Consider the following 22,359-nt stretch of genomic DNA (forward strand, 5'->3'; position numbering starts at 1 on the left):
CAATCTCTCGTGTTTGTGATTATCCATGGTTTTCAGTATCCACTGAGGGTTTGAAACCAATCCCCAGCAGATACATGGGTCCTACCATACAGTGACATAAATCCCTCTGCTAGCAAAGCCACTTCAAAAGAGAGAACACATCCAAGTCTTCTCACAACACTGGGCTTTCTCATGAGAAGTGTTTCTCCTACCAGCTTACTAATAAGAGGTAAGCCAACAGGTCTTAACCCTTCAACCTTACGAGATTTCGGTTGGAGAGATTTTTGCCTGTCTCCTGTGCACATTCACACATCCTCAAGTTCCCCTCCTCCTCCTCCTCCTCCAGAGATCTGGTCATAAGCGCCATGATTTAAGGAACGCTTAAAAAATCCTGAGAGGGCCCATAAATCCCAGAGAAAGGCAGCTCTCCTGTAAAACCAATTTCGGTCCCTCTTGGCAGGGCGGAACAGAGCAGTATAACACGTTGACGGGCGCGCAAGGGGACACCGAGCGGAAGGCAAAGAACAACCTCACTTGCTGGCCCCATAAATTTTGGGATATATGGCCATTTGGGACAGGCAGCCCTTGGCGTCGTCTCTCATACACGAAAGCACACATCCTGAGCTGAAAATCCTACAGGCGCACCTGTCAAAATAAGACATTGCTTTTCTCCTTCACATAGAACACATTCATCTATGACATGCGCCGAGAAAGAACCAGCCATGTCTGAACCACCGATGGTGATTTTGTGGATATCTTAAACCAGGCCTGAGCGTAATGAGGGCTCATGGGTTGCATTCAACCCCTAGGATGCCACACACACAAACATAGTTATCCTGACCTCCTGACACCTATCTATAAATTCCCCAACACATATACTGTATTTTTCCGTGTATAAGACGCCCCCATGTATAAGACACCCCTCACTTTTCTAACCCAAAATTAAGAAATCTAAGTGGGGCTTAGCAAGTGGAGAGGAAATCAGGGATCAAAGCCCTGCAGGATCACTTTGATCCCTGCTTTCCCCTCCACTTATTTTTGTTCTCGCCTCAGCTAATTTCCATGTATAAGATGACCCTCAATTTTTAGTCTAAAGATTTTAGACAAAAGTATAGTCTTATACATGGAAAATACGGTATAGTTAAGCATTGTTTCAGAGTTTGGGAAGCTACTTTTAACAAGGGCTTCGGTTATAGATCAGATGTCTAAACAAGTTGCCAGTTAGGGTTGCAGTTACATTTTTAAAAAGCAAATCTTCCCCATTTCTCAAAAGCCATGAAATGCGTATTTTTAAGAGGTTAAGAAACAAAACCGGACAGTCATGTTCCAGCGTCTTGCGATATGAAACACACTTTGCCTGTCCACCCCGTCATTGGACTCAGGTCACGCAACACAGCTTGATCTCTCGGCATGAGCCAGCGTTAGAACCGGGTGGTATTCCTCCTCCGCCATTTAGTGAGGCCACTCCTTTGTAATAAAAATGAAGAGGTCACACATCTTTCAGCTATAATCATAACATAATGTAGGCACACCTTTGCGACTAGAAAAGAAAATGATCTTTCAACTGTTATTTGTAACTATTATTTGTAATGAGTTACCTCCAAGATTACAAATAATAGTTACCTCCAAGATCGCGGAAGAATTGGTGCTTTTGAATTGTGGTGCTGGAGGAGGCTCTTGAGAGACCTCTGGACTGCAAAGAGAACAAACCTATCCATTCTGGAGGAAATCAACCCTGAGGGCTCATTGGAAGGACAGATCCTGAAGCTGAGGCTCCAATCCTTTGGCCATCTCATGAGAAGAGAAGACTCCCTGGAAAAGACCCTGATGTTGGGAAAGTGTGAAGGCAGGCGGAGAAGGGGACAACAGAGGACGAGAGGATTCGACAGGGTCATCAAAGCAACCGTGCCTGGCGTGCACGAAGAGTCGGACACAACTAAACGACTAAACAACAGCAACCTCCAAGATGTGCACAAAAAAGGAGCTGTGTGGTGCAATGGTTAAAGTGCAGTACTGCAGCCAAGACTCTGCTCACGACCCAGGTTCAATGTCAGGTAGCCAGCACAAGCTGAATTCCACCTTCCGTCCTTCTGAGGTTAATACGTAAACTGAGTGCTCACCTTGCTTGTGGGGCAATGTGTAGTCTGCATAATTAAATTGTAAACCACACAGAGAGTGCCTTAAGTGCTATCACTGAACCACCCTGTTTGATAACTCTGGAACGGATTGCAGGAGGAGAATACCAGGCGCTAGGCTGAGTTCCAGAGAGGCTTAAAAGCGAAGCCCTTTTCTCTCCTTAGACATTTTGTTGTTGTTAGTCCTTACGTCGTGTCCGACTCTTCATGACCCCCATGGACCAGAGCACGCCAGGCCCTCCTGCCTTCCACTGCCTCCTGGAGTTGGGTCAAATTCATGTTGGTAGGGTAGCGTCAATGACACTGTCCATCCATCTCTTGAAGCCCCGAGGGAGTGGGTCCCAGTCAGTGTCAGCCCTACTGTCATAGACGGACTAAACTCTGACTCATTTTAAGGCAGCTTCTCTGAACCTCACCTTCCACCGCCGTGATCACTCCCCAAAAGGTAAGTACAAAACACGTCCCCATGGGATGCAGCCAAACTGAACTCAAAGGATGAGGCTGCCAGCGTACCTAATTGGTCTGCCGGTCCCCTCGTTAAGCCCAGATGTAAATTTCAGGGGGGGGGGAGGCAGAACCACCAGGAGACTCTTTGAACACGGCTAACCATCCTCAGTCCCTTTTTTAATTAACAGACCTCTATCCAACCACATTGTTTGTGTTTCTGGACTTTGGTGAGTTTTATCATCCTTGTGCAGGGGCTTCCGCTCCCCTCCTCTAGGCACGGCAGGCTCAGAGTCCGGGACCAGCTAAATGGTTCATTAATAAAACGGAAAGCATTTCTGCTGTCACTCCCAGCTGCGGACATTTACTCCTACATTATCGGAAGCTCGGGAAAATTGAGCTTCTCAGATGCTTTCCTTCCCCCTTCTGGGGAGTGGGCAGAGGGGCGGAGGGTGGGGGGGGCAGGATCAGAGTTCAGTTGCTTCCACCTCCACCCCAAAGGGACAAGCCACAATTCTCTCCCCCCCCCCCGGTGCTTAGTGCAGAGGGAAGTCATCATGGGGGTACCAGAACCGGGGAGGGGGTGCTTTGGTGCCCTGAGGGCTGGTGGGGCGGAAGGCAGAGGGCTGGGTGGGTGGGTGGGGAGGCTGTGGGAGAAATGGTCCCCCTTCCTTTCCGTCCATCATCTCCTGGCACCGCCACCCCATCCCCAAATGAAGCCCGAGGCTGGGAAGCAAAGAGGAGGAGTTTGCAGGGAAGGCCCTGATCCTCCGGCTTCTGGTTAAGGAAGGAGGGCTAGTGGCAGACCTACATTTATTTATTTATTTATTTATTTATTTATTTATTTATTTATTTATTTATTTATTTATTTATTTATTTTGTTGTTGTTGTTGTTGTTGTTTTAAATTATTATTATTATTATTATTATTATTATTATTATTATTATTATTATTATTATTATTATTATTAAGAATAAGAATAAGAATAAGAATAAGAATAATAATAATAATAATAATAATAATAATAATAATAATAATAATAATAATAATAATAATAATAATAATAATAATAATAATAATAATAATAATAATAATGAACAAACATGTCATAAAGGGCTCAAGCCCTCAACCGGAAGCCAGAATTAGGCTGAATATCAGGAAAAACTTCCTAACTGTTAGAGCAGTAGGACAACGGAACCCATGACCTCGGGAGGTGGTGAGTGTTCCAAGACTGGAGGCCTTCAAGAGGAAATGGGACAACCCTCTGTCTGATCTGCTTTGACTTGGATTCCTGCCTTCAGCAGGGGGTTGGACTGGATGGCCTTAAAGGAGCCCTTCCCACTCCATGATGCTACGATGCTATGAAACTGCTGCTGCTTTTGTCTGGTGCCCGCGGGCAGACTGGCATGGCCGCTGAGAAACAGGACTGTGGGGTGGAGAGAATCCGGAGGTCTAATTCAGCAGGGGTTTTCAAGTGTTTATATTCCTTGGAATCCAAACCCCCAAGTAAACCCCCCTCCTCTCTCTCTCTCTCTCTCTCTCTCCCACCCCCCCTTTTCTCTATGTTTGCCACTCCGGTGTTCGCCTAGAAAAAATTGCCAGGCATGCGGCTTTTGCTAAACACTGCAATTACGAAGAGGGAAATTGCCTGGTGAAGTTTTCCTCCCATCTAAGTCCTATTAATCTGGGTATAAAAGCGGCGCCTCCACCAATGGCTGCGCACGGCGCTCATCATTGCCATGCAAATAAAAGGCCCCGGCGCCGAACACGGCGTCCCACCAGCACCCCTCGGCTTCAGCATGCAATTACCGTGTTTCCCCGAAAATAAGTCAGGGTCTTATATTAATTTTTGCTCCAAAAACGCATTAGGGCTTATTTCTCAGGGGATATTTGATTTTACAGCCCTGTCTTCTTCTTCTTGGTTGCTGCACAAGGGTGGAGGGCAGGGTTTCACTGAACTGGGGCTTATTTTTGGGGTAGGGCTTCTATGACGAGCATCCTGAAAAATCCTACTAGGGCTTATTTTCAGGTGAGGTCTTATTTTCAAGGAAACGGGGTAGTGGCGACTCGCAAACAAGTGCATTAGCATCCTGATTTTCTTCACTAACTCAAGCCAAGTCAAGTTGCTGGGAATACCCAAGTCGTGGCGCGGAAGCCACCCCGCTTCGGTGGCGGGGTGTGTGTGCAAATTTCACCCTACTCCACTCCTTGCGGGGGTGGGGAGAAGGACTGGGCTAACGAACAAAACCACGTAATAAAGATGCAAGGCGCCGAAGCGCATTCGGCGCATAGACTTTTGTAGCAATGAAAGTGGCGCAATTCTAGAGGCCGACAAAAAGGGCCGATCTGAAATTGGCGGGTGAGCCTCTTGCTGTATTCTTGGCCTTTCCGAGCCATTGATCAGCCCATTGTTGGTTAATTGGGTCAGAAGCCTGATTAGTTTTATTTACTTCAATATCTCAGCATGCGCTTGAGCCTTTTCTAATGCTGAGGCCATTTTGGAGTGCTCAGGCAGTCAAAATAACCCAATGATATGTATCTATGGCAATGAATATAGTATAACATACCATGGTTGATTTGGAACGGTCCTCTACGGCCATCGGGTCCAGTTCCTGTTTGACGCAGGAATCCAAATCAAAGCAGCGCTGACAGAGGGCTGTCTCATTTTATCTTGAGTGCCTCCAGCATTGGAGTGCTCACCCCCTTCTGAGGACGTTGTTTCCGTTGTTGTACTGTTCTAGCAGTTAAAAGAAGTTTTTCCTGATATTCAAGGAATGGGACAGACCGCTCCTTGCCTTGCAGAGCAGTAGACAAGAGGACTACCTTGGTGATTTTTTTAAATGAACTGGCGTTTGAACCTGTTTACCTAAGACTACAACACCCAGAATCCCCAGCCATCATTGCCCAAATTCATGGAGTGGCCATCCAAAAAAATGTGACTTTCTCTGAGTTCTACTGCAGGTTTACTTATCAACGGACTGAAAGTGGACTTAACTTATGCATGGCGATCCCATTGCCCTAGCAAGCTCATCATGGCCGGAAAAGCAACGATCTGTCCGATAATTGGAATAACAAATTAAGCAATCAATCACAATCACAGATTTCCAAATCGGAGGGTTTTTCTTCTCTGAAACAGTGGCAACCGTGCCAGAGTGGATATTTCTCCCGACGGCATCGTTTCATCCTTCCTGTGAATTCAAGATATTTGCAGGAAGGGGCTTCGTGAAATATAGCTCAACGTTTTATCCACCATCAGATCCTTTAATATTGATTTGAAACAATTGACAAACCTTTTTGTTTTGCTTTGCTTTCTCATTAACAACTTGGTGTTTCTGGACGTGATTAATTAGACGTTTCCATTTTCCTTTGCCTCCTCAGTTTTATTCACGGTGCCTTAACAAGGCTAAACTTTTTTTCTGGGAAAAAGGGAGATCCTCTAAGATACGGAAACAATATACTTCGTTCTGCAGGCAGAGACCTAAGCCAGTGAGCTATCTAAAAGTTTACAACACATCTTAGTTTGAAAAAAAGGATCTGTGATCTCAAAAGCGCCCATTTCACTCCTTTTGCTTAATTCATCATCTAAGACCCTATGAATGATTCTCTGGAAAAGACAATAATGTAATTGTAATTGTAAGCCGCCCAGAGACCTCTGGGTAGTTTGGGCGGCATATAAATTGAATAAATAAATAAATAAAATAAATAAATAATGCTGGGAAAAGTGGAGAGCAGCAGGAAAAGAGGAAAATCAAATATGAGATGGAATCCCCGCTTGCACAGCTAGTGGTGAAGGCTTCTGGGAGTTTTAGTCCAAGCCCACCTGGCACCATATTTCAAATTAATCTTTTTTTTTCCTTGTCCACTTTCGTCGCCCATCAAAACCTAATGATTTAAATCATTAGGTGTTGAAAAACAGAGGGATTTACACAGCATGGCATGTGTGTTTTTACCTCTGACTCCTGGTGCCACACGTGTTACTGGCTCATTTAGATGCTCTTTACTGTATGTCCCTTTAGATTTACCTTCTCAGTGTGATACATTTTTCCAGGCGCACTTTGAAATCCCATAATGTGGTTATTGACAGGGGATGGCGGAGTTGGCCATGTTTTGAATCTGTCAGGCTGGGAAGGGTGGTCTCTCCCAAAACCGGGGTCTCATATCTCCCGCCTCTTTCTCTCCTTTCCATCTTGATCTATCCGTTAATCTCTCTTTTTTGTTCCCTAATCATTCTCGGCATCTATATTTATATTTAGATGGAAGACACATGGTTTTATTCTGTAGTCCTAAGCAAAGGAATCATCAGGTGTAAGGAGGTGTCATTGGAGACCAAGACGAAGATCATCCACACTCTTCTCTTTCTGATCATCATGGACGGGTGCAAAAACTGGACGATGAAGAAAACGGACAGGGAAAAAATGGATCCATTTGAAATGTGGTGCTGAAGGAGAGCTTGCTTGCTTGCTTGCTTGCTTGCTTGCTTGCTTGCTTGCTTGCTTGCTTGCTTGCTTTATTTATTTATTTATTTATTTATTTATTTATTTATTTATTTATTTATTTATTTATTTATTTATTTAACTTATATGCCGCCCACACTATCCGAAGGTCTCTGGGCGGCTTACAACATTTCAGGGCTCGATACTGTCCCCCATGCTGTTCAACATCTACATGAAACCGCTGGGAGAGGTCATCAGGAGGTTTGGGCTGAGGAGTCAGCAATATGCTGACAACACTCAGCTCTACCTCTCGTTTTCCACCAATCCAGGTGAGGCGGTTTCTGTGCTGAACTCATGTCTGGACCTGATAATGGACTGGATGAGGGTCAATAAATTGAAACTCAATCCAGACAAGACGGAAGTGCTGTTAGTGGGTGCTTCGCCAGACAGGCTGGAGGGCCATCGCCCTGCCCTGAATTGGGTTACACTCCCCCTAAGGGACAGGGTCCGCAGCCTGGGGGTGCTCCTGGACCCCAGTCTAACTCTGGAAGCCCAGGTGGACTCGGTGGCCAGGGGCGCCTTTCTTCAGCTGCGGAAATTATACCAGCTACGGCCCTACCTGGACGAGTGGAGTCTCATGACAGTTACACATGCACTGGTAACATCTTGCATAGATTACTGGAATGCGCTCTACGTGGGGCTGCCTTTGAAGACGGTCCGGCGACTGCAGCTGGTCCAGAATCGAACTGCGCAGCTGGTGAGTGGTGGGGCCGCTAGGGAACATATCAAGCCGATTATAACCTGGACTGCCGGAAAGAGGAACAAGGGGGTCCTTTGTTCTTTAGTCATTAAGTTTTATGTCCGACACTTCGTGACCCCAGGGACCAGAGCATGCCAGGCTCGCCTGTCTTCCATGGCCTCCCGGAGTTGGGTCAAATTCATGCTGATGGCTTCAATGACACTGTCCATCCATCTCGTCCTCTGCCGTCCCCTTCTCTTCTTGCCTTCACTCTTTCCCAACATCTGGGTCTTTTCCAGGGAATCTTCTCTTCTCATGAGATGGCCAAAGTATTGGAGCCTCTGCTTCAGGATCTGTCCTTCCACGGAGCACTCAGGGTTGATTTCCTTCAGAACAGATAGGATTGATCTCCTTGCAGTCCTAGATCCAATCAAGCCTGAACTATCTCTGGAGACCAAAATGTTGAAACTGTGGCTGTTCGACTTTGGGCAGATCGTGAGAAGGCAGCGTTCTCTGGAAAAGACAATAATGCTGGGAAAGGTGGAAGGCAGGAGGAAAAGAGGAAGGATGATGGGAACTGGAATCCCATACCCGGCGGGAGATGGAGACTCGAGCTTGTATCTCAGACGTAAAGACTTTTCAACATTCCTGCTCTCTGAAAGCAAATCTATGCGCCCTGTTAATCTTTTGCTCCTGTATTTGAGTGGTGCAGACAATCTGGAGACTCGTATCAGCTGCAAAAGGTGTTGGCGTCAAAACAAAGGGGAAAACCTCCTGAACTGGAACAGCATAAAAACATCTGGACAGCTGCAGGTACGGCAGATAAATGGGTTGTTGTTTTTCTGTAGAGAGTCCAAGGAATCCGTGGGGAGATTCGTATGGCTGCCACGAGAAGCGCCGTTTCATGCAAAGCGCCTTCCACTCCCTTGAAAACTATTGTCTGCCTTCCGCCTTGCTGAATATGTATGACGGATGCCGACGGAGGCATCGCGTCCTGAACATTTTGAAAGGGACGCTCCCTCTTTGTTCTCTGACAGAAAATTAGGTATGATCTGGCTCTAAGTGCAGGTAACAATGTTTGAATCGCGTGCCTCGTTTTAAAGAAAATCGTGCAATCGGATGAGCTTCTTGTGAAAATGGATGGGAGAAAACAAAGTGCCATTCCCTGGAGGACAGTCGTACGAAGCGTTTTGTATGAAAACCAACAAAATGTATGGCTGGTGAACAGGTATCGCTGCACACACGCTGTACATCTGCACGCACACACACGCACATGCTCCTGACGTGAGATTGCAACGAGAACGTACCAAAAAGAGGCCACTAGGAGTTGATGAACTCACAGATGTTAATGCATTTAAGTGGGCTTATTGCTTGCAAGCATGGCAGAGTCAGGGCACAGATAAGTTCCTTTTTAGGGCTTACAGCTCCCAGCATGCCTCAGCCAGAATAGCTGTCTGGAGGATTCTGGGGAATGTAGTCCAAGAAAGGAACATGTTGCATGCCTGAAATCTGGGATCACCTACACCCATCTCATCCAAATCTGTGTCTTCTCAATGTGCACCAGCTAAAACCATCATTCCCAAACCCACTGACTATCTGGCTGGGGATGGTGGGAGTTGTAGTCCATATCCTTCAAAGAGGGCAAAGTTGGAAAAGGCACTCAAAAACTATGCTTAACTAGACAAGACCAGCGATCTGGTTATAATGCAACTTCCTCTGTGATTTCCTCTAGTTCCAACTTAGCCACATGACTTTCTGGTTTGTCTTTTTTTTTTTTAATTAATTTATTCAGGCCCTACAAAGAGTCTCCGATAAAAAAAATTCTTTACTCTTTGACTTTTCAAACCTCACTGTATCCATTTGAAGAAGCGAGTTACCATCTACAAATGCTTGGGGTCGGCACCCAGTTTGGAGTGGAAGGGAAACCCACCAGAAGCGTTCCAGTGTTCCAGCACACTCCTCGTCGTGCGACCAGTCACTGCAAGAGGACGCTACCTGCCTGCAAAAACGTCTGCATCTCCCAAACCATCGGCCGACTTACCCGGATCACGTAGCGGGAGGAATTCTTGTCGTCCAGGTTGACGGTGAGGGAGAAGAAGACGGCTGTGCTATAGACCCCTTGGGTCTTATAGAGCAGCTCGTTGAAGTCCCAGCGCCCTGGCCGGCCGGTGTTGGCCATATCCCAACCGCCACATTCCTCGAGGACATCCAGCATGGGCTGGGCACCGTGGCGGTCAATTTCGGCCAGGTCCATACAGGAACGGAAGAACTCCTTGACCTTGCGCTCGGCCGAAGCCGGGTAGGGCCGCCGGACCGGCTGCAGAAGCAGGCGCTGGAGTTTCTCCTCGTTCTGCTCGCCGATGGCCGCGATGATGCCGTAGATGAGCTTGTCTTCGGGGATGGCATGGCGCCGCAGCCACCCACCGCAGGCGAAGGAGTAGAAGTCTTTGCACGGGTCAATCGTGGGGTCGATATTGGTGGCGATGAAGCGGGAGGCCTTGGTGAACGCCTTCCGCTCCTGACAGCCCTCCAGGCAATAGGGGTCGTGCTCCATAGCCATGTACTTCAGCACCAGGATGCATCCCAAAATGACGCAAAGCCCCGCCGCGAAGACCAGGCCCGAGAGCAGGCAGATCTCTCGGCGGCTCCAGCGGGGCAACCCACACCGCGGCTTCTTGGCGCTGGGGGCCCCCAGCTGCAAATTGAACCCATTGGGCAGGGTGCCACTGCTGCTGTATTTGCTCACGTACTTCACCTCCTGAAACTCATCGTAATGAGCAGTCAGGGAGTAGGTCTTCTCCATGCTGGGGGTGGTGGGGGTGGTTCGGGCGCACCAGGCTGGAGGCCTCCCCTCCGGAGAAAACCGGTCAAGCAAGAGCTGGGGAGAGGGGGGATCAGAGCCCTGCCATGGGCACCACAGTGGTGGTTTTGTACGGCAGAGGGCGCTCCAGGCAGCCCATCAGAAGGGGATGGTTTGCTTTGCAGAGAGAAAGGTTTGGTCTTCCTTGGCCAACCGATCCAGGGGATCCCTGGCACACGGGGAGGCGTTCCGGCTTAAAATCCCACAAGGAGAGAACGTCCTGCAAGAGACAGAGATTGGATTTAAAGGCAGGGTGAGGGACCGGTTTCTTGTTTCATAGCAAACCTGAATATGTGACATACAAGAAAAAAAGGTAGATCCTTTCCTGGGGATCCGCCCCCCCCCCCCAAGTGCCAAGTTTGTACACAAGCTGAATCAATGACTTTTTGAGACCTCTGATAATGAAGGGTCTCTAAATCCAACAACAATGGGTAAACTGATTTCCGGTGCAGAATTGTACAGGGTACAACATAATATGCCCACCTCCTCCCCATCTCCCCAGGTTACTGATTGCCAGCAGTCCTGCCCACAAGAGAGGGTCTCCCCCACCTCTGAATTCCAGCGCTCCATGTCATTGTTGTTTAGTCGTGTCTGACTCTTTGTGACCCCATGGATCAGAGCATATTTCTGTTGGGGATCTTTTAAAATACTGAATGCATGTATGCATGCATGCATGCATGCGTGTGTGTGTGTGTGTGTGTGTGTGTGTGTGTGTGTGTGTGTGTGTGTGTGTGTGTGTGTGTGTGTGTGTGTGTGTGTGTGTGTGTGTGTACAGTATTTTAAAAGATTCCCAACAGAAATTCCCCAACAGGGAATCTCTCTCTCTCTCTCTTTCTCTCTGTGTGTATGTGTGTGTACACACATACACAAAGCATGGGACCCGGTAAGATGGGAAACCCCCACCCCCCCCTTCTCCGTCCAGCAGATTTCCAGACTTCTAGAAGAGATGCCTTATTTTTTTTAGGGTTTCTCTAGGTACTAACCAACCAGCATAAACTGAAACTTCTGCCTCTTTGATTAGGAGATGCCAAGAGAATAATAATAATAATAATAATAATAATAATAATAATAATAATAATAATAATAATAATAATAATAATAATAATAATAATAATAATTGCATGTTGTCAAGTCAGTTCTGGCTTCTGGCGACCCTTTTCAGGGTTTTCCAGGTAGAGAATCCTCAGAAGTAGCTCCCCATTTCCCCATAATAATAATAATAATAAAAAATCTACAAAGGAATGTGTTTGGCAGCGGATTCCACCGGGGCTGGCGGCAGACTTCCCAGCGTTGCTGTCCGAATGAAATGGCTTTTTCTTGCTCCCCGGGAAGCGACAGCGGGTAACTGACTAACCGGTTAGTTTTTGGGGAGTTGAAACTGACCAGCCTTTTAAAGGAGGCCGAAGTGGCTGCCCGGGGAGGGTCCGGGAGGGGAGAGGGGACCGCCTTGCTTCTCAGGGTCCCGCATCTCACCCCTGCCGGGCCCCCCTGAGTGCCTGCGGGCGCGTGCATGGGGCTGGCTGGGGGACCGGGGGGGGATCTCGAGGGCTGTCCCGGGAAGGAGCCGCCCCAGCGAGCTTCCGAAAGCCCGCTTTCTTTCCCCCTTCCGATGGCGGCGTTGGGCTCTTTCGGCCGGGGCGTCCTTTCCCGAGCCGTCGTTTCAGCGGTTTTGGAAAGCTGTTGCCGGGGGGGGGGGCGGGTGGTGGGGGTCAAAAGGGGCCCCATCCACCTCTCGGAGATGGGGGCGTGCGCGCCCTACCTGGCTTGGTTGGGGAGAGGCGGGGCGCCTTTGGTCCTCTGGTCCCCAGGTGGGTCGCTCGGTTGGGACCCGTCGCTGAGCGATCCCCGCCGAGGAGGCGGGCGCAGGGCGCGGGACCCCCGGCTGGCGAGGGGGGCGGGAAGATGTTGGGGGGGAAGCTGCCCGGCTGGCCTAAGTGTCGGATCTGCTCCGGGGAGGGGGCAAGCCCTCCGCCCTCGTCGCTTTCCCCCCCTTTCCTCCTAGACGGAGGGGACCCCCACCCCCTGTCTCCTCTGTCGCCGCTGCCCCCCTGCCCTGCCTTGGTCGCTCCCGGGGGGGATCCCCTTTGCTCGTGGGAACCTTTGACTCTCTCTTCGCCCCCCCCCGCGCTCACCGGCTGCCAATCCCTCCGCTTCGATCAACTTCTGGGAAGGTGGAGGCAGGAGGGGGGGTGGGAATGGATTTGCGCCCCCCCCAAAAAAACCACACACACACACAACACCCCGGTTCATGTCACTGTTCTGCGAACCTTCTGGATCGCCCTCCCCGCCCTCAACCCGGGGTCTTCCAGCCGGATCGGACTGCATCTTCCATCATCCCCAGCCGGGCCTGGGGGGGGACGACGATGGGATGCGGCACAGCCGGAGGACCGCGGGTTGAGGCCGCTTTTTGGGGGGGGGGGATGGCTGGCCACCCCTTCTTCCTCCTCAGTGTCCTCAACCCAAGGGGTGGGGTGGGGGCTCTCTCCCCCCGACCCACCCACCCCTGTCCAAACCCGGGTCCGGCTCACGCCCCTTCCTCCCCGCCTGGCTTGGGCGCCCTTCTCCGCCTCTCCCGTCGGGATCGCCCCGGATCTCCGGCGCCCGGCCGCCTGCCTGCCCCCTTCCTGCGCTTCCCGGCGCCGGGATCTGTTGCGCCTCCCGCGGGCGCGCAAGAACCGCCAAGAAAGAAGAAGCCGGAAAGTTGCAAGTCGCGGCTCTCCGTGTCTCTCCACGCCCCCCCATCAGGATCGGAGTCGTGGGGGGGACCAGGGAGGGAGAACCCCCCCCGACTCCCCCGACCCGGACCCGAGGTGGGGGGGAGCCGGGCCCCTCTCTTCCCCCCCCCGCAGCTTACCCACGATTTGCGCGGAGCGCACCCGGCGCGCCTCGATCCGCTTCGCCCGGCGGCCGTCCGCGCAGTGCCGTCGGGAGCCGGCGCGCTCTTGCCCGGCGGCCGCCGCTCTCCGACACCTCCCCACCGCGCCCCGCTCCGAGGGCCCGATCCTCTGTCCTCGGGGGTCTCTCGGGGGAGCCGGCGATCGCCTGGATCGGAGCTGCAGCCGGAGAGACGTGGTCGCGGGGGGGGGGAGGCGGCGGCGGGGAGAGGAGGGGGCTTCCCCTCCCTCTCAGCCCCTCTTTTTTCGCCGGCTCTCCCTAGCCGATGGGGGGGGGGGGAGAGGGAGAGAGAAATCCGCTGGAGGATGATTGTTATGCAAATAGTCCGGCGGCTGAGCCGGGCGACCGAGTCTTACCTCATCCCTCCCGTTGCTCTGAGAGGCATCGCCGGGGGAGGGGGGGGAGAGAGAAAAGCGAGAGAAAGGCAGGCGAGGGCGTGGAAAGGGGCTCCGTCCCCCCCCCCCCAGGTGGGAGAGAGGGGACCCCCGGGAAGAGCCTGAGGAAGGAAGGGGAGATCCTTCTTCTTTGCTAGGATGGAAACACAAAAGGAGTGGGAGATAGAAAGCGCTCCTGGGCGTGTAGGCGAAGGATCGGGCCCCGCTGGAGCTGGACAAAGACAGGAGGGGGGGGGAAGGAAAGACCTGTGGAGGGGGTGGGGGACAGAAACCTCCCCCTATTCATGAATGCAGATAGGGAGGGTTGATGGACCCCTTTCTCCACCTCTTTGGGGGCCTGAAGATGATGGAGAAAGAGTTCTGGATCCGGCGCAACTTCCCTTCTTGCCGCGAACTGCGCTCAGAATCCCTCCTCCAAGCCCCCCCCTTTTTCCGGAGGGTCTTTCCTGCCCTAAAGGGACTGTTTTTTGGGGGAGGGCGCGGTGGATTCCCTGCTAGGGGGAGGTGGCATCAGACCGTCTGGATGGCCTTTGGGAATCCTTCTGGCCACCCCAGAAGATGACATCTAGACCAGCCCTGGTGCTGACGTTAGGGGAACTGAGCAATAAGTACGTGGATGTAAGCAAAACGTCCCCCCTCTTTTCTGGCCTCGGTTAGAGTCAATGAGGCAACTTGTAGGTTGTGTGACTTTACGCTGTTCACTCTTTTAATGTCAGACTCGATTTTTTTTTAAGCTTTTACCTTAACCTTAAACCTGACAAACGTTATAAGGAATTACTGAAAAAGGAAGCAGCCCAAGGGGTCGCCTTCAATTTCCACCACGTTATCCCTGTTATCTATGTAGGTTCTCAACCTGTAGTACTTTTCTGCCCATCAAAATCCTTCTCCGGAGAATATACAGAACCTTCCCCAGTGCAAATGGCTTTTGCAAATGACTGGATTTGCGCTCAGAGGTGTGCGCCTGGTATGTGCCTTTGCCAGGTAAAGTTGGGCGTGGATCTCCAGAGTTGGATCATTCCTCTGCCTCCTCCCCTCCCCCCTTTTAATATCCAGACGGAATCCATTCGGGAGCATAACGCTGCAATGCAGATGAATTCCCCCCCCCAAATAAGTCCGCCTTCCAGAGAGCAGGGTGTCGCTGGTGTAGATTTATAGCCCATCAATTATCACGGGTGTCACTCGGCTCAGGGTAAATCAAAAAGGTTGGAATATTAATCTGGCCACAGATGTAAACCTGCAAACTCTGTGGCTCCACTGTTACATGGCGGGGGGAGGGGGTCAGCAGGACTCTGGGGCCGACTACCTTCATGGAGGCATCTCCCTTCTGCAGAAACGTTTGCTCACAAGGAGACACCTGTGGGCATAAGTCACTTGTGGATGGATCTCGCTTTCCTTGCAAAAAAGGAGGAGAAGAAGAAGAATTAGCCTTTCTCGATCTTGTATATGTAGGTAGATGCGTTTGCAATCCATGCTGGAGTTGTTGTTTAGTTGTTTAGTCACATCCGACTCTTTGTGACTCCATGGACCAGAGCACACCAGGCCCTCCTGTCTTCCACTGCCTCCCGGAGTTGGGTCAAATTCATGTTGGTCGCTTTGATAACTCTGTCCATCCATCTCATCCTCTGTCGTCCCCTTCTCCTCTTGCCTTCACACTTTCCCAACATCAGGGGCTTTTCCAGGAAGTCTTCTCTTCTCATGAGATGGCCAAAGGATTGGAGCCTCTGCTTCAGGATCGAAAGAGGAACAAGGGGGTCCTTTGTTCTTTAGTCATTAAGTTGTGTCCGACTCTTTGTGACCCCATGGACCAGAGCACGCCAGGCCCTCCTGTCTTCCACTGCCTCCCGGAGTTGGGTCAGATTCATGCTGGTCACTTCAATGACACTGTCCAGCCACCTCGTCCTCTGTCATCTCCTTATCCTCTTGCCCTCACACTTTCCCAACATCAGGGGCTTTTCCAGGGAGTCTTATCTTCTCATGAGATGGCCAAAGTATTGGGGCCTCAGCTTCAGGATCTGTCCTTCCAGGGAGCACTCGGGGTTGATTTCCTTCAGAACGTATAGGTTTGATCTCCTTGCTGTCCAGGGGACTCTCAAGAGCCTTCTCCAGCACCACAATTCAAAAGCATCCATTCTTCGGCGGCCAGCCTTCTTTCATGCTGGAGTGGGGGAACTCATAAAAGTGCCCACCCTGCCATGAATCCTTTGGGTGACCCTATCTTTGCCCTGCCTCCATGGCAGTATTTGTGCAGTTCTGGATACCTATAAACTTCATTCCTGCTCATGGGGAAACCATGAACAGGTTGTGATGACTCAGGGTGGTAGAGGGTGGCTGCCCAACACCATTGATTCCATGGGTGTGATCGACCAAAGGACTTTCTGCCCACGGGCATCCGTCCTTCCCTCCATCGTGCAAAGGAAGAGTCGTGGCTGCAGGGCTTAGGTGGCCTTGAGAACGGGCCTCTGAGAGGCCATCAATCAGTTCTCCCCAAATTTCTGAAGGGGTGTCGCACAGAAGATGGAGCCAAGGTGGCCTTCTTTCCTCCGCAAGGTCAGCCCTTGCAGGATGGAGGCCAATCACAAGAAAAGAGAGACTGAAAAACTTCTTAACTGTTGGAAGAGTACGACAAGAGGAGTGATGACCTCCAGAGGTGGTGAGCGCTCCAGGGCTGGAGGCGTTCGAGAAAAAACTGGACCACCCTCTGTCAGAGATCTGCTTTGACATGCATTGAGCAGGGGTTTGGACTCGTTGACCTTATACACCCCTTCGAACTCAAGGATTCTGTGATTGGGAACTATCTCCCGTAGACGGGGGCGGGGGGGGGTAAGAGCTGTCTTCAGAGGAGGTGGGCTCTCCTTCTTTGGTGGGTTGAAGCAGAGGCTGGTCAGGTTACTTTCCCCTTTCCTGCACCGTCAAGGTCTATTGGAGTCCATTCCAACTCTACAGATCTATGCTTTTAAAGGACAGGATTTAATTATAATTTCAGCATATAATCCCCTGCTCCCTGAGGGTCTCCAGCTTGCTTGGCTAAAAAAAAAAAAATCAACTACTTGTCCAGTAGATTCTGGAGCTTTCAGAACAAGCAAGGAAGATCCTGGCCTACAATTCTATGAAGCAGCTGCACCACTAGCTTCTGGTGGCCAGGCTGAATTCAAGGTAGAATTCAGTTTTGAGTAGATTCCCTCGGGGGTTTTCCGCTCTGGATATCAAAATTGTTCACTTCTCGGCCTTTTGGCTAAGATCAAAATGGTCCAGACCAGGTCAGGCTCGCTCTTCTCCATTGGGCTGAAGATCTTCAAAGCGTGTTCCTAGAACTCTAAATCTGCGGTAAGGGGGAAAAAAAAGCTATCGGGGTTTCAAGCGCCACACTAGGAATGATATATCCCTGAGCTAGAACAGTGTGCACACACACCTCGTAATTAATGGTGCGAGGCAGTTGCTCTCACAGGGTAGTAAAAATTAAAAGCAGCATATAGGCGCTGAAAAAATAAATAAATCCCAACCGTTTGCAAAGTACAAAGCATTTTTATTTACCTTTATTTATTCATCAGCAGGGTGGGAGATGAATTTTTGTTAAGCCATCCCTGCCTGCCTCCAGGCCCTACGGTGGCAGGGAAAAGACACCAAAGTGTTACTGAATACCTGCGGTTCCCGGTTATGCATTAGTCAGGACGCCAGGGAAGGAATCACAAAGTCCCTGATTCTGGACTCGACTACTATAATAATAAAAGAGCAATAAATATTTATAAGTGCCTGAGAAAACAAAGAGACCCGAGATGCCGTACAGATAGGATTTGGAAAAGAAAAGAAAAGTCCGCCAGTAGGGTAGCGCACAAAATAAACAGACAAATGAGGGTCAGACGGAAGAAATATCCTCACGAAATTCTGCACTTCAGTTCCCATTGGCTGACAGTCGAGGATGGTGAGAATTGTAATCCGAAATATCTGAAGAGAGGAGCATCAGGCTTGGGAAAGCCGATCACTTTTAGCCGTCTTTCCATCACCGTCCGTTTGTTTAAAAAAAGAACCCAAGAACGGACTTGGTACACGAAAGCAGTTAGGCATCCTTCAGTCTCGAAAGACTATGGTAACGGGCTCTGTATGGTGGACTTGGTGCAGCGTCTAGTGTGGCTGAGGAGGCCAATTCGAGAGTGACCATCCCTTCCACACTGAAGACAGATCCAATATGTCCCCTGTCCAGCTCCCTGGTTTTGCTGCTTTTGTGACTTCCTCTTTGCCTCGGCCTGCTGGACAAGGATCTCTTCAAATTGGGAGAGGCCAGGATGCAGTGCCTGCCTCCAGGCTGAACGCTCAGATGTCAGGGTTTCCCATCTGTTGAGGTCTATTCCTAAGGCCTTCAGATCTCGCTTGCAACCAGGAAGACATTGTGAAGGCAGAGCTTTTCATCTTGACCTGGTGGCCCAAATCCTTTGGCCCAGTCGTGCTGCCGTAGCTCAAGGGCATTGCTTTTGCCTCCAGCTGAGAAATCCCCATAGACAGTATCAGTCACAGGCTGCAATAGTGTGCAGCCGATAATGTGATTTCTTAACTTGGGGCAGTTCACACCCAAAAGTGAATTAGAGTTGCAGTCCAAGAATTCCCGGCTTACTCAAAGGTTGGGAGCCACGACTCTAGCCCTTCACAGATACTTTCTCTCCCTCAAACTCCAGCATACAAATCTGTACTAGGTTTACCCTTTCCCCCTCCTCGGCAGTCTTTTCCTCTCCCTGACAACCAGGGGTGTTGGCAAATCCTTGGTCTCAGGTCCTAGTCTTTGGTGTGATGTCCTGACTCCCAAGCCCAAATTCTAAGTGTCTATTAAAAACTAGCTCTTCCCCCCCCCCGAAAAAAAAAGGGAAGCGTGCGTGGGTCCTGAGTTGCAAATCAAGTCTGAGTCATTGAAAAAATAAAATCTGAGTTGAGCCCACGGAGTCACCAGTGCGAATTACGTCTGCCTTGACAGCCACTCCTGCAACTCGAATCCACATCCCTGCTGATTACCTTCTTCCTGGATACGCCACGGTGTCCTCTACAAGTGGGAGATGCGTGTCGCCTACCCTGGTGTGAGCCAATCAGCCCCACAGCATTTGAAGTCTATACCGTATTTTTCCGTGTATAAAACAACACTTTTTCCTAAAAGAATTAGAGGAAAAATTGAGGGTCGTTTTATACATGGAAGTAAAGGGGGGAGGGATCGAAGCGCTTTGATCCCTGCTTTCTCCCTGCACTTTCTTTGCAAAAAGCTGCTTTCCCCCTCCAGTTTTTGTGAGGGGGAAAGCAGCTTTTTTTTGCAAAGAAATAAATTCTGGGATAAAAAAGTGGGGGGGGGCGTCTTATACATAGGGGCATCTTATACACTGGAAATACGGTATTATGATCATCTTGGCTGATTGGGCCAGCACTATCATTGGGTAGACTGGCTGCTCAGAGCTTCGGTGTCTCTTCATTCTAGCAGGGGAGGGCAAATTCACAATGCCAGTGACCAGGGGATACTGGGAGTTGGAGTCCGGAACCCACCCTGTTTCCAACCCTTTCATTCTGCAAGGGCCGTTTTTTTCTATGGGAGGCTGCCAGTCTCCTTGACAAAGGGCTCCAATCACTGGGTTGGATTCCCAGCACAGCCCTCACCTGGAGTGCCTCTCCTTTAGAAACGAGGTATTTTTCAGTCCGTCAAATATCCACGAGCGACGCCAGCCATCAGGCAAGCGACAGCCTGTCCTCCCCCATCAGAAACACCCGCCCTGAAAGCCAGCTCTCCTGCCATCTCTTTGTATACCGATCAGCCTGTAATTCTTCTTCTGCGCCGGCCATGGAGGAAAGACCCTTCTAGGAGAAGCCGGTGCTGCTCCGCTTCTCCTGTGGGATGCATCATCATCTGTCACAGCCAAAGAAGCCGAGCATTCATCAAAGGAGCAGCTGCAAGCCAAGCAGCCCTTGGAAGGGACTCTACGGGTTATTTGTGCGACTCATTGGAGGATGTTCTAAACTCTCCCCCAGCAGGTCAGGCCCATGTCGTGCTACGCAGAGAGGCCACACGTGGCACCGTTACCTTTCTGAACGACGTTGCCCGTCGTTCCCCCAAGCAGCACGGGGAATTTCATGCTCAGAAGCTTCCACCCACCCAGAAAGAGCCCTCTCTGTGGCTGCTTCTAGGTTGTGGGACTTCCTTCCAGAGGAAACTAGGTTGACCCCCCCCTCATGTGGCCATTCCTCCCACCTCAGGCCAGCGAAATCTTTTCAGGAGACCTTTTCCACCAGGCTGGCTTGTAATGGCTTCTGCAATTGTCCATTAAATTGGCTTTTCATTCAAATATGTCTTAACAGTATATTGCCTTTAATTTAGTTAACGTTACGATCTTTATGTGCACCTCCTTTTTAAAAAATCTTGCCACGAGACTTCCGGAGGCCTCGTTCTGAGAGAAAAGCGGAATAAAAAAAAAATCAAATAGATTGTCCGATTAACAGGTGGGCGTTCCCCCCCCCCTCTGCCCCAGAAGGTTCTGTCTACCCAAAACAGGATGTTTGAGGGCAAACAGCAGCCTCAGGGGTAGGTGGGTATTCGGTAGGAAACAAAGGCAGAAGGCCGCAGGCAGCCGTTCCCTTCAAAAATCAAAATCAAAGTGGCCAGCTTTACTTCACTTTTAAAAAAGCATGAATAATGTTAATGTGTGGTTTGGCTCCGGGCCAAACTGTCTGCTCAAAGGAAGGAGGGAAAGGGCTGCCAAATGCAGGAAACCCAAGCTCTTCGTGTCTCAGGCAAGAATCTTTCCAAGCTCTACCAGGACATCCTGAGGACTTCTCTGAGGTCTCCCATCCAAAACCTAGCCACCTCCAAGTCAGCTTAGCTTCCCAAATCAAAGCATGTTGGGTGTGATGACCTTAATACGCAATTGAAAGAGACTTTCCTAACCAAGCCAGGTCAGCGGGACCTGGTGAGCTTTCTGGAGACAGAGCCACATGAGATGTTGAGGAGAAGGTTCATTGGGACCATCCTGAGGTCTTTTTGCTGTCTGAGGAAAGGCTGAGATGACATTCTTCAACCCTCGAGGAAGCGGATGAGACTGGCAGTTGAACCGTCCTTGAGCGCAGGTTGTAGGGCTGAGTCTTCCACCACCCCTCCCATCACGCCTATCATGATTCAGTTCTTCTACACACCTCTAGTTCTCAACGTGGGATATTGTCCTTCTGTACCCAGCATTCAAAAAGCCGGGAAACAGCCCGATATGGCTGAACAATATCGTGCCTGTGTTGCCAACAGGAAAAAGAATGCCAAGCTTTACATCGCAAAGCCTGAATGTTGACCACACCAATAACAGCAGTCAAGATGGTCTACAGGACGCCCTCTTGTGCTCACTACCACTCGCACTTGGGGCAATTCCCACAGACCACTGCTTTGTGTTTGGATGAGATGTGGTTAACTGATGAAAAAAGGAATCAGCTCCTGGGATCTTCCCTTGTGGGGTAACCCTCTGTGGATGGTTGTGGTGCTGGGGGGGGGGCTCCTGTTCAACACCTTGACTGTTAGCCTATAGAGTGTCTCAGGATTCCATGATTCCCCAGAGTATTTCACATAAACCTCAAGAACTTGAAAGAGACTATCCAGGGGCAGTCCTGTCCACGAGACACACAAAACAACTACACCTAGCACCAGGTGGTGAGATGGTTTTCCTTTCTCCTCCTCTTTCCATCGTGGACCTCAGGCTTGAAAATGCATCACAAATAAACATATTAGCAGGAAGTCAAGAGATAATCTGGACATGGTTCCTGTCTGTTCACAAACTCTCTGGGAAATGCCCGCAGCTGATTGACTTTCATCAGTTTCACACATGACGTGGGACACCTTTGTGAGTTGCTGGTCTCTCTTCCTCTCTCCTTCCTTTCCTCTTCTCCTGCAGCCGCTTAAAGAATCAGAACTATGTGCAGGATTCAGATCAAATCAGCCTGATTTGAACCAGTTTCTATCAGGTTCAGATCAAAGTGGAATGGCCAGATTCAGCTTTGGGAAGAAGCAAAATGAGTTTACAAATTGATTTTAAAAAAAAATATTGCAAACACAAATCAAATCATACAGGGCACAAATGGCCTCATCTTTTTTCCTATTCTATTCCTTTTTTTAAAAAAAACCCTCAGTTTTAAAGGTACCTAGCATTGCAGACCTTTGAAGCTAGCTTTCCGAAGGCTGGCTGGTTGACACCTATTTTGACTCACCTACATTGTCTCCAAATGTCATGTATATCAGAGAACCAAATCAGATCACATTGGGCACAAATCACACTGAAGTCTCTGGACCCATTTGCAATATATTATGAAGCCCCCCCCCCCAATTGGATGCTAAATCAGAGCAGGGTCCCCATGCACAGCCACGACAAGAATCTAGGTGGGAAATCTGTCTGCTTGGTTGTTGCTCATTCACATTTCGAACCCACTCAAATAGAAAAATGCAGAATTTCATCACAACCTTACCCACAACCACACTTGTATGG

The 22,359-nt window shown here is 49.9% G+C and overlaps 1 protein-coding gene across 1 annotated transcript in view; it reads right to left on the reverse strand.

Annotated features, from left to right (window-relative positions):
- Nucleotides 1-13,863, reverse strand: part of ECEL1 (endothelin converting enzyme like 1) — a 61,628-nt gene extending 47,765 nt beyond the window's left edge. The window contains exons 1-2 of the mRNA XM_078389738.1: nt 13,444-13,863; nt 9,771-10,809 (exon numbers count right to left, since the gene is read on the reverse strand). Of these exons, the coding sequence (XP_078245864.1) occupies nt 9,771-10,532 (762 nt within the window). The 5' untranslated portion in view covers nt 10,533-10,809; nt 13,444-13,863. The remainder of the gene's footprint in view (nt 1-9,770; nt 10,810-13,443) is intronic.
- Nucleotides 13,864-22,359: the final 8,496 nt, after the last annotated feature.

The sequence above is a fragment of the Pogona vitticeps genome, chromosome 3 (genome assembly GCF_051106095.1).
Source record: "Pogona vitticeps strain Pit_001003342236 chromosome 3, PviZW2.1, whole genome shotgun sequence".
In the NCBI taxonomy this organism is placed as follows: domain Eukaryota; kingdom Metazoa; phylum Chordata; class Lepidosauria; order Squamata; family Agamidae; genus Pogona; species Pogona vitticeps.